General features: G+C 58.8%; 1 protein-coding gene across 4 annotated transcripts in view; it reads left to right on the top strand.

The window, feature by feature from the left end:
- Positions 1–18,055, top strand: part of EFR3B (EFR3 homolog B) — a 42,230-nt gene that overhangs the window by 6,690 nt on the left and 17,485 nt on the right. For 3 of the 4 annotated variants that reach the window (XM_086743578.1, XM_086743579.1, XM_086743576.1), the window contains 3 exons: positions 9,970–10,046; positions 10,859–10,986; positions 14,151–14,301. In XM_086743578.1, coding sequence (XP_086599704.1) covers positions 9,970–10,046; positions 10,859–10,986; positions 14,151–14,301 — 356 coding nt within the window. Of the gene's footprint in view, positions 1–6,781; positions 7,018–9,969; positions 10,047–10,858; positions 10,987–14,150; positions 14,302–18,055 lie in introns of those variants that run through there. The other variant, XM_086743577.1, reaches the window with a different exon arrangement.

Here is an 18,055-nt window from a genome sequence, read left to right as displayed (position 1 = left end):
CTGGGGCACTGCCCCCTTCCTGGGGCCCCATGGGCTGTTAACTGCCCCCCCCCCAGCCCCAATTCCTGGGGTTACCTGCTCCCCAGGGCTTCTCTATAGGACCCCTATGCTACTGGGGGAGCACCCAGTCTTTGGGGTGGGGAAGCTTTGGGTGCCGTATAGGGCTCTTCAGCTCCACACGGTTATTTGGAGGGGACCAGTGGCACCCCTTCCGCACGCTCCCCCCTTGAGATCGGGGGGCATCTGGCTCCTGTATATGACCACCCCCCTGCCTGCTCCCCGGCGTAGGGCAGACCCCCGTGGGCCCCCATACCCCGGGGTGTTTGGGGTTTGCTGTCCCCTCATCGACCCCCCCACCACGTGCCATCACTGTTGTCACCCCCCTGTGCGGCACGGGCGTACGGGGTCCCGCGTCCCCGACCGGGGGTGACGCTGCGTGCGTAATGGGGCGCAGCTGGCGGAGCAGCTGGCCGCTCCCCCCCGTCCGGGCCAGCGGGCCCTGCTAAGCTGCTGGCAGCTTTTGGGAAGGGCCAAGGCGGGGGGGGGGTGGACCAGTGGCTTTTAAATCCTCACCGCCCGAGCATCCTTCCCTGGGCTGTCAGCGCAGGGTGAGCACCAGGGAGCCCCTGACCGCTGCCATCCTCGGGGGCTCCCACCCCACCCCAAAATCTGCGGGGTCCCTTTGGTGCTGTCGGCCGAACCCCGTCCCTACGAGGTGCTGTGGCGCCGGGGGTGAGTGCGCAGCGGGGTGCGGTGGGAGGGTTGATGGGTGGGCAGGGTGCCAGCCCCCCCAGAACCCCACCCTCCAGGTGATGGGGTGCTTGTTTTGGGGCTCAGCGGGGCGCACGGAGCGGGAAGGTCCTGAGATGCGTGGGGATGCGGCCGGTGGGGAAAGTCGGTGGGTTTGGGGAGGGGGTTTCTACCTGGAGGGGCCAGGAGGAGGGAAGCTGAGGCAGGACACGCGATTTCCGCTCCTTTCCTCTCCCCCTCCCAGTGCTGACTCCTCTGTGGCCTTACACTGAGTCATTCAGGTCTCCCAGCTGGTACTTTTCCACCCTCCAAACGAGGGGGACGCTTCCCTCCCCTCCTCGGCTGTGGCGACGCAGCCCCTCCGCGCGGACCCCAGCGCCGGGCTTCCCTCGCCCGCTCTGTCCGGCGTGGGATGGCAGCGACGCTCTCCTTGCAGGACAACTGACCCCCATACCCCAACGCTGTCGCCGGTGCCCTTTCCGTCCCGGCTCGCCGCCTTACTCAGGGCTTTTGCATCCACTTTGGGGCTCGGGCTGATTTTTAGGGGCGTCTTTTTTGGCAATTTGCGCCGCTGGCAAGCAGGAATTTGCAGGGAGCTGTTATCATCCGAACAATTTACAGCAGCACGGAATAATGCTCTGCGCCCGGGATCTGCAGGGGCCCCCAGCCCCTCTGTAAACCCGGGCGAGAGCTGAGCCGTGGGTCCCCAAGAGCCCCCCCAAACGTCACTTGAGTGATCTGGTCTGAGGGGTGCGAGATGCTCTGGTTGTCCCCTGGGATCCGTCCTGCCCACCGGGAATGGCAATGCCACGTGGGGCCGTTGACACCTCTCCTAGCATCTTGGGGAAGCCCCAGCTCCAAAATACCCGGTTTTGTTTTTTTTTTCCTAAAAGTGGGGAAGGACAGAGCATCTCTGGGGACCTGAATGTGACTTCGAGGACAAAAGCCAGGCTGGTCCCTTCCCCGGTGGTGCTCGGGGCCGAGCGTTGCTGCGGCTCGTGGTCCTGGAAAGCATCCAGGAGCCGGGATCCTTCGGATGAGAGGTGCATTAGGAACGCACAGGATTATTGGTATCTTTTTAATCTCTCATTTAACCTGGGGGAGGGATTAGATGGGTGACTGGGGATAGTTTTTCCCTCTGTGGACGGGACAGAGCGGTGTAGGACGCTCGCTGTGTTACGGGGGAGAGCTGCTGCCTCCCTGGGAGGTGATGAGAGGGGCAGCGTGGGGGGCACGGGCCACCCTTTGCACCCCCTCTCATCCCTGGCCCGTGCCAGCCTGGGCGGCTGGAGTTGGGCAAGCCGCGGTTTTGGGAGCCCGGCTTTCAGGTTGGTGTCCCCGCCTCCGGTGGGAGATGGTTGTCCTAAGCCAGGCTTGAGGATTAGCTGCTCCACGGGACATTTGGTGCTGCTCTCAGGCTTCGGCTGCCAAAACAACGTGGTCACCCCACGCTCCAGGGCTGTGCCGCGGCCCCGGCCGCGGGAGAAGCCCGAGGCTTTGTGTACCCAGCCGCCAGCAACCTTCCTGCTTCGCTGCCGTCTCCAGGAGACTGGGCTTCGATTCCGAAATACGTGCCAAACGCAGTGGGAGCTCGCTGGGCTGCGAGCGCTCCGGGAGCCGGGGCACGGCTGTCGGGGGAGCGAGGGGGCTGCGGAGATGGGATGGAATTAACGTCTCCACGGGGGGTTCCCAGTGGGGCTTGGCTATGCGTCCCCCCCCCATAATTTTGGCGGCTGCTGGGGAGGAAGGCAGCGCGTGCCGGAGCTGCGGCAGCAATCCTTGGAAGCTGTATCCCAACCATCCCGCTCACCGCGGTTTGTTTCACGCTCCCTCGCTTTGCTTTCTGGTTGCCGGCACAAGCCGTCTCCTCCCATGCCAGCGAAGCTGGAAATAGAGAAGGTTCCCCTTTCTTTTTTTTTTTTCCGGCAGCAGCTGGAACAGGGGAAATGAGGTTTTTTTGGCTACCCGGGGGAGGAGGCGTTGTCGGCGGTGGGTGCCAGCGAGGTCCCCGCGCGCCGGCTGGGGCTGCCAGCGTGCCACTGAGTCACCGCCAGCAGCCGCGCAAGCCGATGGGTTTTGCGCTGAATAAACAGCGCTCGGTGGGACCGGATGGCTCAGCAGGGGAATGCAGAACGCAATTAAGCTTTTTTTTGATATATTTTTTTTTCCCCTTTTATGCTCTTTAACTAAATGATCTGCAAATTAATTCAGTGCTCGTGAAGGAAAAGGGGCTGTTTGTGGTGCCGGCAGCACTGGGGGGGGTTTTCCGAGCTGCGTGGCCGCGGCTGTCGTGCAGCTTTGCGTTAAACCTCAGTGACTGCGTCCAAATCCAGGGCCTTTTTCCTGGTGCGTTTCCAGGCAGCATCGCTGCATCCAGGCAGGATTTGACCCCTGCAGTGAAGATGGGGATGGTGCCAGGCCAGGAGCTGGCGTCGCTCACCTCAACCCTCGTCGCGCCCAGCCGCTTAAGGGCTCTGGTAATTGCTGGTGCAATCACTAATTGCACAAGAAGATGCGCTTCCAGAGATGTTCCGTTCTGAAGCTCCGTCGCAGGTTGCTCTGCTCTGGGGACCGGAGTGGCTCCCCGTCCTCAGGGACTGGAGACAACCTGGAAAGGCTGGAGAGAAAGCGTGGCCGTGGCCGGTCCCATCACGATCTCTCTGTAAATGAAGGTTTTCGCCCAGGTTTTCCTTTCAAAAACTAAAACTATGGGCTTTGGTGAAGCACATCTTGGGGAAATAGAAAACTGCAGAAACATAGCTAGCCAGCATCTCACAAAGCTCATTATTTGGTTTTTTTTTTTTGTTGAACCTGCGAAACAAGGCAGGGGATCGCACAATTTTATTTCCCTAAAACCTTTCAGACTTGCAAGCCTTCCCGCGTCCTTGGCTCTGCGCTGCGTGGGGCAAGGCCCTGGGCTTGCAAAACGAACCTGGCTCTTAATTAAGCGATTTTCGGAGGCTGACCCTGATGCTGGGTGGACCCTCAGCCTCCGTTGGCGCTTTCGCAACTCCGCGGTCCGGAGCAGACCCGCGACGCCCGGTGAACGCAGCTCTGCCCTTAATGGGTGGTTAAAGAGCTGGTGTGATCTTAATGCCCGAGTCTAATCACCGCTGTGAAATATTAATTAATCCGGCCGCTGTTGAAGCTCTGCGTGCTCCCTGCGGTGTCGGAGCGGTGTAAATATCGGAGGGCCGAATCCGTCGCGGGTGTAAGCTGGCAGCGGGGCTGATTTCTGTCCCGCCGCTCACCGCGGAGTCGGTAAAGCCGGATTCGATGCCTGCGCGCCTCGAGCTGTCGGCGTTTTGGAAGGGGGGAGATGGCAGGGAGCGTGTTTGGGCAAATCCAGGTGGGATTCGGCGTGGGAGCAGCTTCTGTTGACGGGGTCCCTGCGTGGGATGGGGGCACACGGAGCTGCGTGTGGAGGGTCTGCGTGGAGCTGCTTCGCCCTCGCGGCTGTCTGCCCCGGCTGCGCTGGGGAAGGCGAGGCGAGAGCGGTGCGTGGAGGAGTGCCAGGGGGAAGCTGCGAATTTAATTGCTGAGCTAAAAGGCTTCGCGCCGGCGGCTCCGAGCGGGCTGCGGGCGACGTCTGGGAGAGCGTTTCCCTCTCCGGCGTGCTCCTGTCCATCCCGCTCAGCAAGATGAGAAATACGTCCTGGCAGCGGCACCCTTGGCTCGCCGGTCCTGGGCGTCTCTGCTCTTCCTTTGCTGTCGAAATACTCCGCCGTCCCTTCACGCCGGCGGCGAGAGACGCGGCTCCCGGTGATCGGCGCTGATTTGTGCTGCCCTCAGAGGTTTGGGTCTTCTGCAGCGTCCTGGAAAGCGTTTCTGCTCACAGATGAGCTGTCAGCTTTTGAAACAGATGCAGATGCTGACTCTTACCACAGGATGCTTGGATGAGCGGTGACGAACGAGCGGAGATGGGAACAAGCCGTGGCCCTGCAACCCAAACCACTCAGGAAGGTCAGGAACTATCAATTAACATCAGCCCCCTCCCCAGCTCTGCCTCCCTCACTAAAGGTAGCAGAGGTTTAATGCCACCACCCAGCGTCCCCCATCTTTTCATGGCTGCCCTTTTCCACCAGCTCTTCTTTGCGCTGCGCCGATCCGAACCGCTCCATCCGGCTCGTCTCCGGGCTTGGGGGCCGCCGTTACCTCCCCCTGCCAGGGCACGGGCCACCTCGCTGTCCTCGCCCCGCTCCTGGCAGGGTGAGGAGGGCTCCGGGCCGCGGTTTTAATCGGCGCTGAATGTGGTTGGCTCTCTTAAACGCGATTAGAGGGAGATTTACCGCCTTATTTACAGCTCCGCCGGCCCGTGGGGTCGTACGATTTACGTGGGATCTGCCCTGGCTCTGAGGGGCTGTTGAGGAGGCAAATCGATTGGAAATGTAGGTTTTCCAACCTCCTCAATCCGTTGCAGAAGCTCGGAGGAGCACCTGAGCGAGGCTTTCTCTCCAGTGAGCTGCCAGTCGCGCTTGCTTACGGCTCCGGCCTTTCCCCTGGGAACAGCTTTTGGGGAGGAGGGGGTCTGCAAGCGGTGCCCTACATCGCTGTCAGTGCCCACTCCCCCTCGCAGCGCCCTGTCTGTCCCTTCTCTCCCCCAGCATCACTTGTTTCTTGCTTTCCCAGATTTTATTTTAAATTTTTTTTCCCCTCTTCCCGTGGGCTGAGGCTCGTTGCTCCATCCCTCTGCCCACCCCGGGCTGGGTGCAAAATAGGATTAATGGGTCTCTGGGCCAACCTGAATGTCGCTCAGTGGCTTTTTTAACGCGTAGCAGTGAGATTCCATCCTTTTCCCCGAGCAGGCTCACCCACCGGGTGCCCAAGTGCGGAGGGGCTCGGAGGATGGACGTGAAGGAGGCTCTTTCCTCAGCTGCGTAAATAAGATTTTGCTAAGCAGATCGGGTGCGGGGCTCGGGGGAAGACAGTGCTGGGGGGTGGTACCCCCCCTTACCTTCGGGCCGGGGTTTTTGCTTCGTCGAGAGCGACCTTCATGGAATATTAGGTTGAATGAGGGATTTTGCCTGATTTAATTAAGATTTATTTGCAGTCAGCTGGAGTGCCCTTCTTAAGTAAATTCCAGGCCTGGAATAATATGGCCATAAGGTTTTCCAGCCGTGCTTATTGCCAGGATGCCGTTAAAACGGGGAGAGGGGAGGGGATTAGCGAGGAAAGGCTTAGGGTCGGAGCACTGGTGGGAGAGCGCGTGGCCGTTTCGGGAGGTGAGCTGTGTCCTGTTCTCAGCTGGCTGTGCCCGATCTCAGAAACCCCAGTTACAGCTGGTACCGGTGAAGCCCCTCCTGGAAACGCATGTAACGAGTTTATCCGAGAGCCTCGGGGCTCGGAGCGGCGAAGCGGGGGTTATGCTAGCAAGCCGCAGTCGCCGGGATGGGAAGGCTGTAATTATCCCCAATTAGACTGACTTTCTCCGAGCCGAGCTATCGCAGCGAAAGGCCCTTTTGCCTCGCTTTGCCCGGCGGTGAGAGCGCAGATGTGACCTGCCGCGGCGGCAGAGAGCCCGATAAATGCCGCTGGGTGCCCCGGGTGGGTGTGAGATGGAGGTGGCGCACCTCACTCCGGGAGCCGACGCTGCTCCTGGGTTTCCCACCACAGGGAGAAGGTGAAGTCGCGTTTCTCCGTGCCTCAGTTTACCCAATCTGTAGGAAAATCCGTGTCCTTGGTTCCCACAGCGGCAGGCTGCCAGCAGGAGGAGAGCGTGACGCGCGGTGCGGGTCCGCGCTCGCGCGTCTGTCGCATCCCTGGATGCTGTCTCGGGATCAGTCCGACCTCCCGAGCCTCCCCCCTCGTTAGCGCTGCCCGCAGACGGCTGATGCTTCGTGTGCCCAACGAGAGAGCTTTGGGCTCAGGGGATCTTGAAAATCCACCCTCCTTCCCGCTCTCGGGCCCCTCCAAAATGCCCAGCTTCCCCGGCCGCCCCCGCGTAGCGGTGCAGACGCCGGCAGAGCGAAGCCAGCGTCGTTCCCAGCTGCCATGGGAGCTGCCTCGGTGACTCAGCAGCCGCGCTGAAAGCTCCCTTATTTATTTAAGCGGCTGCTCCCGCTCCACTGAGCATCCCCTGCAGCGATGCTGCCGCTGAGCTGGCCCCAGCCGCCGCTCGGCGAGGAGGAGAGCGATACCCGCCGCCCCGAGCCCTCCGGTTCGCTCCGGCCGCGATGGCTTTGACTACCTGGGCTCTTGGCCCCGCGTTGCGGCTCTGTGCCGCTGGCCCTGCCTGCTCCTGGGAGATGCTGCACGTGGCCGGAGCAGGTACCTTCTCCTCGCTTTGCTTTTTCCCCGGGGTGCTGGGTTGGTTCTCCTGGGATGGGGGAAGCCGCTCTGGCTGCCGATGACCTTCGGTGTTGTCTTTCTGGTTTTTTTAAATACCTCGTGCCAGCCTTTTGTCCTCACAGGGGGATGCTGGCGGGGCTGCCGCGAGGTGCGTGGGGTCGGTGTGCTGGGCGCGAAAGGAAACGGAATTGTGGAAGAGGAAATGTCTCTCTGAGACCCTCGTAGCCTGCCTGAGGGGTTGTTCCTGGCACCAGCACTGGGGTTTGGTGCTCTGAGGGTCTGGGGGCAAGGAGGGAAATGAAACAAGGGAAAGTCTTCCTCTTTCCTCCAGCTCTGTGCCATTTTTACTCTGCCTTTTGAAGGATTAAGTCTCCTTGTCTGTGCTTGTGTATATCCAGCTGGGCAAAACAGAGAGAAGGCAGGGGTGTGGGGAAGGAAAGTTTCTCTTGGTTTCATGCAAGCGGAGTGAGCGGGACCCTTTCAGTGCCCTGCTGAAGGGAGCTCAGCCCACTTACTAGACATCAGAGAATCTCACCTGGAGGCGCTGCTCTGTAGGAAGCCTTGTCCTTCTGCTGGTCTGTGGTGGGATCCTGATGTGCTCTGGGTTGAGCAACGTTCCTACCTTCCCTGTCCAGACCACGCTTGTCCCCCATCTCGTGGGACTGGTGGGACGCCCGCGTCCCCGCTCCCAGCAGGCGCTCGGGGTCTTTGTCTCTCTCCCGCTGCTGCTTTCTTGAGGTGAGGCCTTAAAAATCTCCTGCTTCTGGAAGAAGAGGTCATGTTAGGTGAGAGGGAAGGCATCGGATTTAATGACGCAATCATTATCGATGGAATCCGTGCTGTGCCTGCTCTTCAGCTTCATTCATCTGCGTGAGGGTGGTGGGTCGCTCCTCTCCCGGGGCTGGGAGCGTGCGTGGATCCTGAAAATACTCCCAAATCCCGTTTCTGGAGGTGAGATAATTACCGAGGAGGCTTTGGGAAGTGGAGAGGACCTGGTTTCTCGGTTGGTGGGATCGCTTCCGGGGAAACTCTCCAGGTGTTTTGCAGGGAGAGCTCCCGGCCCGTGCTGGGATGCGTGGGCCGGCCAGGTGAGGTCGGTCACGCCGCCTCGGCCGTCCTGGGCGAGAGGAATTTATTGAGAGGATTCAGGAGATCATCAGACGCTCGTTTGTGTGAACGGCAAACGAGAATTTATTAAGAGGCCAGATTAAAGGTACTTTGGAAAAAGCACAAAATCGATTGCAGGCGGCTGAGAAGTGAGCGCAAACGATAACGAGACTTAGAAATAAAATATTGGATAGCGGGACGGCGTGGAGGGGTTTGCAGGGAGAGCACGAGGGGTGGAAGGAGCTCTTTGCCGCTATGGTGTTGCTGGGAGCGCAGCCCCAAAGGGGACCCCAAAGCAAGTGGCAGCCTCCCCCTTGCCAGCGCCCGCCGTCGGAGGGGACGCGCTCAGGAAGCGAGCGAGGACGCCGCGGGAAGCGAGCGGTGCCAGCGCCGGGAGCTGGCAGGAGCAGGCGTGAGCTCATGCGTTCCAACGGGAGCGGTCGCCGGCTCCCGCCGCCGCAGCCTTTGTCCCCCCGGCTTCTGCTTCTCGGTGACGGTTGCCAAAAAGCCGCCCCAAATTACTCACACCCCGAATTACACCGATCTCTGTGGGGTGCAGCATCCGAGTAACACCAGGCACCAGGGAAAAAATGCTTTGTGCTGGAGCAGGGGGGTCCTGGCGTGCCAAGCTCCCGGAGCAACGCCGGGGAGGGTAGCATGTCCACCAATCTCTTTTTTTTTTTTCCCCCCTTTTTTTAAATAAACAAACTCTGCGGTTCTTTATCCGTGGCTGGGAGGCAAGGCAGTGCTGGTAAAGCTTTACGGAGGGTGGAGGTGCCCACGGATGCTGAACTCCCCGGTGCTGCAGCCTTTTCCATGCTGGGTGTGCGTGGGAGCGCAGCGGATGCTCCAGAGCCCGCCTGGACCGCCGACCGTCCCCGAGCCGAACACGGGGCGATCCCTGCCTGCTGCGGAGGGTGTGCTGCAGCCCTGAGAAACCGATACGGCGCAGGGAGAAATATCCAGGTGGCAAACGAGGCCTTCCTCTCTCGCCAGCTCCCCGAAAGCAGAGCAGGGGATCGCAGCCGCGTTTGGGATATTTGGCAGCCAGGGCTCGTGGCTTTGCTCCAAGTCGGGACGAGGCTGATGCTCGCCGTTCGCTGCTGCGAGGGGTTTTGGCTCTTGGAGAGGCTGCACGGGGCACAGCTCCTCCGTCAGGGACAAGCCGCTGTCAGGTCTGAGCCCCCCCAAAAAGAGAGGCTGGGTACGGTTGTGTCAGTGTCCTGTGAAAGGAGGTCACTGGTGTCCCCCACGGTCCAGCAGCCCAAAGGCAGGAGGACAAAGATGTTTGGTGTTTCTCAACAGCTCAGCTTGGGAGCTGCGAACAGGAGAATGCATTTTCCTTTCATCGCCTTCGTAAGATGCTCGCTCTCCTTTTTCTGTCTCGCTGCCTCCAGCAGCCTGTGCTCTCTTTATCGCGGGGCAGGGTGTGAGCAGCGGAAGAAAGAGCTCTTGGGCCGAGAACCTGCAAAAGAGAATCTTGCGAGACAGAGGGGCACAGATTTAGTGGAACTTTGGCCATCTTGGTCTCTAGGGGCTGCTCTCTTGGGTGAGAAAAGCAGATAACCCTGCAGTCCTACGTCAAACAGTGCTGGTCACCAGCCAGTTCCCTGCTTCTCAGCTGCAGTTTTCTTCCCTTCGGTTTTTTTTTTTTTTTTTGGCTGCAAAACTCTGGGATGTCATCACTTTGGTGCCCTGTCCTTTTCCAAGGCTTCCCCGCTGAATCCAAGGAAATGTTTTCCACCAAGGGCACCTCCACGCTGGCGTTTGCCCGGGAGCTGAGAATTTTGTCCCCGCTGACCGGCTCTGTCTCCTCTCTTCCAGGTGTGTGCGGCTGCTGCGGCGCCCTGCGTCCTCGCTACAAGAGACTCGTCGACAACATCTTCCCCGAGGACCCAGAGGTAAACGAGGCGTTGCTTCGCGCGCTGAAGCTCCGGTGCTTCACACACCAAAGCTCCGGTGCTCGGGTTTTAGGCCCAGAAACAGCTCCTGAGAGGCAGGCGATGCTTTAACTCCGTAAGACCGTGCCTGGAGGGTTGGATTTTCCTTTAAAATCTATTTGTGAGTGGAAATACAGAAGGAGCTCCTCCAGCCACATCAGCCTGGAGGGACAGGCTTCCTTTCCCAAAGGTGCCGGGCAGATGCCGAGGATGGGAGGATGGGAAACTGGACCTGAAGGCATACGTCCTTCCCTTTGCAGGATAGGGAAAGCAGCTTCTAAGAGCGAGGTCTCTTGGGACCTCAGCCAGGCTTTTGAGCTCAAAAGCTGCTTGTGCTTTCAGAATGTGAGGAAGCTGGTGCTGTGCTTGCTGCCTCCCTGAATTGGAGAGGGGGTTTGCCCTGCCAGCTGCGCCTGGAGCATCCCAAATCCAGCATCTTTGTCTCCTTTTCACAGCCAAGATGCCAAGGCGGTGGAAGAGGGGCTCCTGGTGTCGTTTGGCCTTAGCAGCCTGGAGGTGTTGATGTCCCTCTCTGCCCCTGTCCACCTCGGTGCTGGGGCATTGCTAGGGGCTGGCAAACGGTTCTTGTTGTGTTTACGGTGTGGGGTGCTCAGTGGAGGCTTGCACTGGGGTACGGGGTGTGGGGAGGTGCTGGGATGGGACTGGTGTGCTCCAGACCTCCGACGTCGCTGCCGAGGTTTGCTGCAGGGATGCTTGTGGTGTCTCCTGGGTCTGGGTGTGAGGCCGTGACACCCTGTGCTGCTCTCTCTCAGGATGGGCTGGTGAAGACCAACATGGAGAAGCTGACGTTTTACGCCCTGTCTGCCCCGGAGAAGCTGGATCGCATTGGCGCCTACCTCTCCGAGCGGCTCATCCGAGACGTGAGCCGGCACCGATATGGGTAAGGACTCTTTCAGCCGCCCCAGTGACTGGCGTAACTGGGACACTAGATGGTAGAGGGGGCACAGGCAAGGAGCGGGGCGTGTGGGGTATGCAGCTCCTGCATGCTCCAAGCTGTCCTGAAGCTGTGAGCATGCTGCAGAGAGACCTGAGCATGTCCTGCCTCCAAAAGTGAGTGGGAGCAAGGATGAGGAGCAGCATGCTGACGCTTTTCCAGAGAGCATGTGATGGGGATGGACTGGGCTGGATAGGGAGTGCTGTGTTTGCTCTGCGTGGTCTTGGCTGGGCCCCATTCCCTCTGTCTTCCCTCCTCGCGTCGTGTCCAGCGAGGCTTTGCCGTGTTTACTTCAAAGAGAGCAGCAGCCACCTGGAAAGAGCTGACTGCCCCGGTTAGAAATGCTGGGAGAGCACGTCAGAGCTCCTTCCCTTTGAAATAGCTCCTGGATTGATTCCTCCTGTCTCCCGCACAAAGCCGCGGCAGACAAACACGGCTCAGCTTCGTGCTGCGAACTTCAGCCTGCCTTTTATCCCGAGGGAAGAGAAGCCAGCAGCCTGCCTGAGAAGCGTTAAAGTTGGAAAACCTTCAAAGCCTCATCTGCATCGCCCGTCATCGGGAGCGACAGGACATTCAAAGCTCTGCCTGCCGTTCCGCAGTTGAGCGGCTGTTAACAGGCTCTGCGTGCTATGTTGGGAAAAGAAACAGAGGTTTTTGACATCTAATGACAAGCCTCGGCGGGTCGGGTGGGGAATAGATGCCTTCCTCCACCGCCTGTGCGTATAGGCACGAAACTGGGTTGGAGCCCTGGCTAATTTTCAAAGTTTAACTTTGAAATGCCTGAAATGGGTTTGGATCAACCTTTTGTTTGTAGGTCGGTGTTGGCTGGAGCAGAAGGGTTCCCCCCGCTGCAGACACGCAGCTGGGCTTTGAAAGAGCGGCCGAGCACGTAGGTACCTGTCTCTGGCGTGTACGGTGAGGGTAGCCTTGCCTTCACGCCTGTTGCGTCTGGGTTTTGTTACCGTTATTGCTGAGAGGAGAAAGTGCTCTCGTTTGAGTTTGCAGCAATGCAACCCGAGGACGGTTGGGGTAGCTCAAAGGTGACAACTCCACGAGTGTCCCTTTTCCCTCTTGGTAGCCTGTGTCCGGTTGTCCCCAAAGGCGGAGCCGTGCTGTTGCAGTAATACTGGGTGCAGAACGCTGTTTTCAGCCTTGTTTCCTATGAGGAAGGAGCTTGATGCTTCGTGCTGGTGCTTGGTCACCTGTTCATACCTTTTTATTTTTTCCCCTCTGGGCTCGTTTTAACCCAGTTTGGCAGATGGGTGGGAGCCTCACGGATCCAGGAATAGCTGGCTTCTTATTTTCGCAGCATCTTGAAGAGCCAAAATAGTGTCTGGAGGACAGGCTGCAGTGTGAGCTCAACCACGCTACGAGGCACCAGACAATCTACTCAAGACTGGAGCCAGCTTTCAACAGCACTGGGGCCTCAGGAGAAGGGATTGATTTTTCTGTTTTTACCAGCAGGAACCTGGAAGTCCAGGGTTTCTCAGACACCTCCTTTTCCCCGAGAGGGCAATTTGCCTCCCCGCTGCCCTCGAACGCACAGGCGGGGCTGGCGCAAGTAGGTGGGCTCCTCCTGCTTGCCTTGCTACGGGTGAGCTCGGTGCTTTCGGGTTTCCCTCTTGCAGCACAAGCTGGTGGCTGCTGCACGCCACCCTGGCAGCAAATCTGGCCGTGCGAGGAGCTGGCTCGAAAAAATGGAGGTTAGAGGAAGAATTGTGCTCAATGCAAAGAGATCTGTGCTTGCCACCTCCTGCTTTCGGCTGCGGCAGGAGATCTGGGCACAAGGCGAGCTGCTGTGGTACGAAGATTCACAGAGAGCAGGGTCGAAGGGAGGGGGCAAGGAGCTGTAAATTTGTTTTATTGGCAGTGCCCTGGCAGTTTGGGTACCTCAGAGATCCTGCAAGAAGAGCCAGAGCTGTGAGACTCGGTGCAATCAGCGTTTGGGTTTTTTTTTTCTGTGTTTTGGGCAACTCCAGCTGGAATAAATGTCTGCTCGTGGTGGTCAGAGGCTGAGGTTTGCTTCTCCACTGGGAAGCCACACTGGAGCTCAGCATGGTCATTGCATCCAGGGGCTCCGGCCACGATGCTGTGAATGAAGGTGCCGCAGGACCAGCCTGCAAACAGACGTTGCCGGACCCGCTCTGAGCAACCGCTCCAATTCGTCTTGGAAACGCGAAGCAACACCCGACAAATTCCGCAATTGCGGTGCAAGCACCTGGCTGCCTCTGTAACGGACACCCGATGGAGATTCAGCGCTGGGCACGAGGTTTTCCGGCTTCCTCTCCGAGGCAGGAGCGTTGCAGGAATGGTTTCATAAACAGCCGGGAAGATGCGCTGTGGCAGCTTGCAGCGAAGCCAGCTGCCGGAGGGTGGTCTGTGGTGAGCTCAGCCTGGTCTGGAGGGATGCGCTGTGCTCAGGGAGGCTCCTGCACAGCCCAAGGACCGGGCATGGATGCGTCCCGTCTTCCTGCTGTGTTTGGACCACGTTCGGGCTTCCCCTATTCCCATTTGGCACACAGAACCAAAACTGAGTGATTGAACCCCATCCCTGGAGGAGGGATGGGGACCAAGGTAATCGTGGTCTGCGCGCTGCTGGAGGACACCCTGCTCACCCCGGGAACTTTTGGAGTGACGCTTTGCTTCGTGGGGTCGCTTTGTTGTGTAGCTGTTCTGGAGCACGTCAGTCTCATGCTGTGTTCTCATCCTGGCCTCCTCCCTGGCCAGGACCAGCTGGGTCTGTGAGAAAGGGTGCGTTTGACGCAGAGCCCACCCTGGGCTCAGCCGCTCCCTCATGCAATGTAAAAACAGCTCAGGGCAAGGGAAGCCCACCAGGAATGTGGGGGGAGATGCAAGGTGTTGCTGGCAGCCTTGGTCCTGGGGCAGCTAGGTCTTCTCTAGGAGGGGAGATGCTGGGAGCAGCCAACATGGTCTAAAAACATCCCAAAGGGTATTTTGGGGGTAAAATTTTTCTCCTTGGGTTGGCCAGGGCAGGAGGTTGGAGTTTTGTTGGTGGGCACCCGCGTGGTTGGGAGTGGGGAGAAGGAGGAGGGATGGCCAGGGGCCCGTGCTGCTGTCGGGGAGTGACCCTGCCCTCTGCCTGCTCCCAGGTACGTGTGCATTGCCATGGAGGCCCTGGACCAGCTCCTCATGGCCTGCCACTGCCAGAGCATCAACCTCTTCGTGGAGAGCTTCCTGAAGATGGTGGCCAAGCTGCTGGAATCGGAAAAGCCCAACCTGCAGATCTTGGGCACCAACTCGGTGAGTAGCAGTGCGGCGGGAGGTGGCAACACCCTGCTGACCCTCGTGTTGGCTTTTCACCCTGCCTGTCACCCCTACGCCTCTGTGCAGCGCCGGGGCAGGAAACCTTATGGGAACGGACGGGGAGCAGCTGCAGGGGACGATTTATGGTGTCCCCCCTCGTGTGTCCTGCCACGTGTGAGGTTTCTGTGCTGTCTACGCGCTGTCTCTGCTGCTTGCAGTCTGTGACCGGTCGCTGGTCTCTGATCTCTGCTGCCATGCCTTCCCTCTCTTGAATTCAGCATTTCCTAAATGAGCCCGAGTACACGGGGGCTGTCAGCGGTTTTGGACAATAGACCGACTTAGGAGGTGATCCCCGTGGATTTTGGGAGCTCTTTGTGCTCAGAAAAGGGCTGGCTTAAACAGAGCTGCTGCTTGCTGTAAGTGACTTAGCTGGGCTGGGGATGTGTCGGTCCCAAACGTAAAACGAGGGGAAAGGAGAAGCACGGATGAGCAAAGATGGCATTCTCTCGGCATCCAAACTGCTGATTCTGGCTGGCCTTTCTGCTGGTTTTTACTGGGAACACTGGGTTTACCTGACACCTGGTCTTGCGAGGGCTCTGCCTGTGCCCGGTAGCTTGGCTTGGACAAGCAGCGTCTGTCCTTGGAGGAGGTTGAGATGGAGCTGGTCATCCTGGGGGCAGGAGGCTGGACTGGGTACCTGGGAAACACATAAACAGCTCAGCCCTGGGCTTTAATTCTCCGCTGTGCGCGACGGGGAGAGGAGCAGGATTAATGTTTCTGCTGACGCCTCCCAGACGGGGCAGCGCTGCGCACTGCGATGCTTCTCTCCTCCAGGAGCCAGCACGGTCCTGGTCGTGGGATTGTAAATCCCTGCGCTGAGGCACGGAGACCTTTCACATCCCCTTCTCCCTCACAGCTCATGGCTGCCAGCTGAAAGCAACGCGAGCTGCCCATCGGCAAACCAATTAATCCCTGGTCCTTGAAGGAGCGGGAGGATTGATCCCTCGGTTGAAACTCGCTGCCGACAACAGCTTACTGTGGCGTTTCGGTGATGCCACTGTAAGTCCTGGCGATGCTGCAGGGGCTGCCTGGGAAAGCCCCTTGCAGTGGGAGCAGGGTCTCTGGGCAGCACCCACATCCCAGGCTCCGCGGGAGACCGGAGAGGTGCCGCTTGCTGCCCAAACCTCTTGGGACGTGCCGGAGCTGCCTGGATCCATCCCGGTGGCAAGCAGCTGGGTCTCTTGCTGAGAAAACAGAGAGAGACATCAGTGAGCCGGCCCCAGCACAGACATCCTCAAGCAGGAGGCGTGGAGTCAAGGCAAGACGGAGCCGCGCCTCACATCTCCTGCCCGTGCGCAGCGAACGTCCCATGTTCAGGCACCCGTGGAGAGGAGAGATGGTCCTGGACCAGGGACAGATGTTTCCTTTGCGGTCAGGAATCAGTAGCGGGGGTTTTAATGAGTCCGGATCAGGAATGATGGTTTTTTTTTTTTTTTTTTTTTTTGCCTTCTCAAGTGTGGTGGCATTCAGAGGGCAAATAGCACAGAAAACTTGCGGGCTTTTATAGAAAAGTAAGTGATGATAATGAGACATTTCTTCCTATTTCTGCTAATGAGGAATGCGCCTCAGGCTCGTGCTTAATTAGAGGGTGCTGTCTCCAGCAATCTTCACAATAAGGGAGCTGATGGCAAAGGCGGGAGGAGGTTGTTTATAGAAACCTGCTCCCAGTGAGTCATCCTCCACGGTGTGAAATCTCGCCTGAAACGCGGCTCCCTCCTCGCGCAGAGCCAAGGTGTCGCGCTGCGGAGGGGCTGATCCCCGGGGACCCGTCTGCCGGGCTGCGCGGCCGCAGCGCTGGACAACGGTGGTGAAAATCCAGCGTCTCGTGATCGCTGTAACCCTCTCCTATAATCCCCCGGGGTGAACATACGGAGCTGCAGCTGAAATCCACTTTGGGTTCTCATCCTTGTTAGGAAGCTGCTGGGCAACCTCCCCGCTTTGGGTAGGAACCATCTAATTTCCAGCTCGATGTCGTTCCCGTTTTATTTTTCCTCAAACCACCGTTGATCTTTCATTTAAACAGCTCTTCCCCCGCCTTGATGTTCCTCTTCTGATGTATTTACGTCTGATGTATTTATAGGTGGCAGCGTTATCCCTTCCCAGCCGTTGTTTTCCTTCTCCGAGGCAGCCACGCTCCTCGTGTTTCCCTTGCGCTTCCTCCCTGCTCATCCCAGCCGTATTTCAACTGGAGCTCGTCGGCATCAAGCCTGGGAGTTCCAAGCTGCCCAGCCCCTCACCCCTTCAAACCACAGCAGAAATAGCATTGCGTTTCAATGTTTTAAACTATTTTCTCAGCAGAAATACAATGTGAAGCTGCAGAGCAGCTTTTCCGGTAGGATGCGGTGCACGTTAGTGAAAATCCGTCGCTTTCTCTGCAGGTTTGATGCCTCCTTTCCTGCTGGCACGGCTCTTACTGGGTCATTTCCCTGTGTCCTGGTGCTGCTTTTTCCCACAGGGGCACAGGTTGGCGGTGGGACTGTGGTGGGCATCTCCTGTAATTGCTGCACGGCACAGCACCCTTGTAGGGGCAGCCAAGTCATGGAAAAATGCAATAATCGGTGAGCAAGTGGCAGGGTCCTAAAAATGTCCCACAGATGGGGCAAGGAGAGCCTTGGAGGCTGATTTTTCTCTGGTTTTGGCTGCTTTTTCCAAGTTCTGGCCCTGCCGGAGGCTGCGGGCTGAAAGCGGACGCGGATGCGAACGCTGTGCCACATCCAGTGTCACCAGGCGTAGCGGCACCGCGCCGGGACGTCTGTCCCCCGAGGACAGAGGCGGGCAGGGCTCGCTGTGCCCGGCAGCCGGCCGGGGAAGCTGCCTTTGGAGCAGGGAGCTGAACCCTGGGTGCGTGATTTGGCAGCCCCCGGAGCCTCGACAGCTTCAGGATAAGCGTTGGTGAGGTCCTAGTTGGTCGCCTGATGGCGTGAAACGAGCTGGCCGTCCTCTGCGTGCGTGTGAGGTTGATACCTGCAGGTACTGGCTGCAGAGAAGCTGTTTCTTTCCGTTATCTCACGAGGCTTTTTGGCCACGGGACGCTCGAGATGGCTCTCCCAAAGCTGTCGCGGGGCGCCCCGTGACTGCTCCTTGCTCCGCGTCCTGCCCTCACCTCCGGTTGCACGTGGAGCTGCCATGAGCTTAAAAAACCCACTTGGTGCGCGCCGCCTGGTACAGAGGTTTCTTATGTAACAGCCCTGCATTTTTCTGGTGACTAAGAGGAGTTTATCAGTTGGAGCCGGTCCCTGCACTCTGGGAACGGTTCCTGGCGGGGCTGAGCCGGCTCCTTCGCTTGCGCAGAGCCAACTTTTGCAGCTGACGTTATTAATATCCCGGCGTGGTGGATGCATGCTAATCAGCGCCTGTGCGATGCGCTGGGACCAGCGGACTGGTTTTGCCAGCTGTGGAGGGGCACTGGTGGGCCGGTTGCGCGCTGCTCTCCTCTTAGGGCTGGATGCCAGCAAATGCAGAAAGCAAAAAGTGAGAAAAACCTGCTGATAGAATCGGGGTAAGAAAGGAGCTCCTGCGCAGCATGGTGTCTCCAGAGGGTGCTAAGCACCCTAAGAAACGCCGGGTGGACGTTGCCCCGTGGAGGTGGGTTAGGTCCTTGCAGCTGGAAGATGAACCCAGCGGTCCTGATGCCTTGGCCCGGTACAGCTCGTCTCAGCGACGTGGGGTTGCTCGCTGCCATCGCAGAGCT

This window comes from Chlamydotis macqueenii, chromosome 3 (assembly GCF_036417535.1).
Source record: "Chlamydotis macqueenii isolate bChlMac1 chromosome 3, bChlMac1.mat, whole genome shotgun sequence".
NCBI classification, from domain to species: domain Eukaryota; kingdom Metazoa; phylum Chordata; class Aves; order Otidiformes; family Otididae; genus Chlamydotis; species Chlamydotis macqueenii.
Note: the sequence above shows the minus strand (reverse complement) of the source record. Positions and strands in the feature narration are given on the sequence as shown.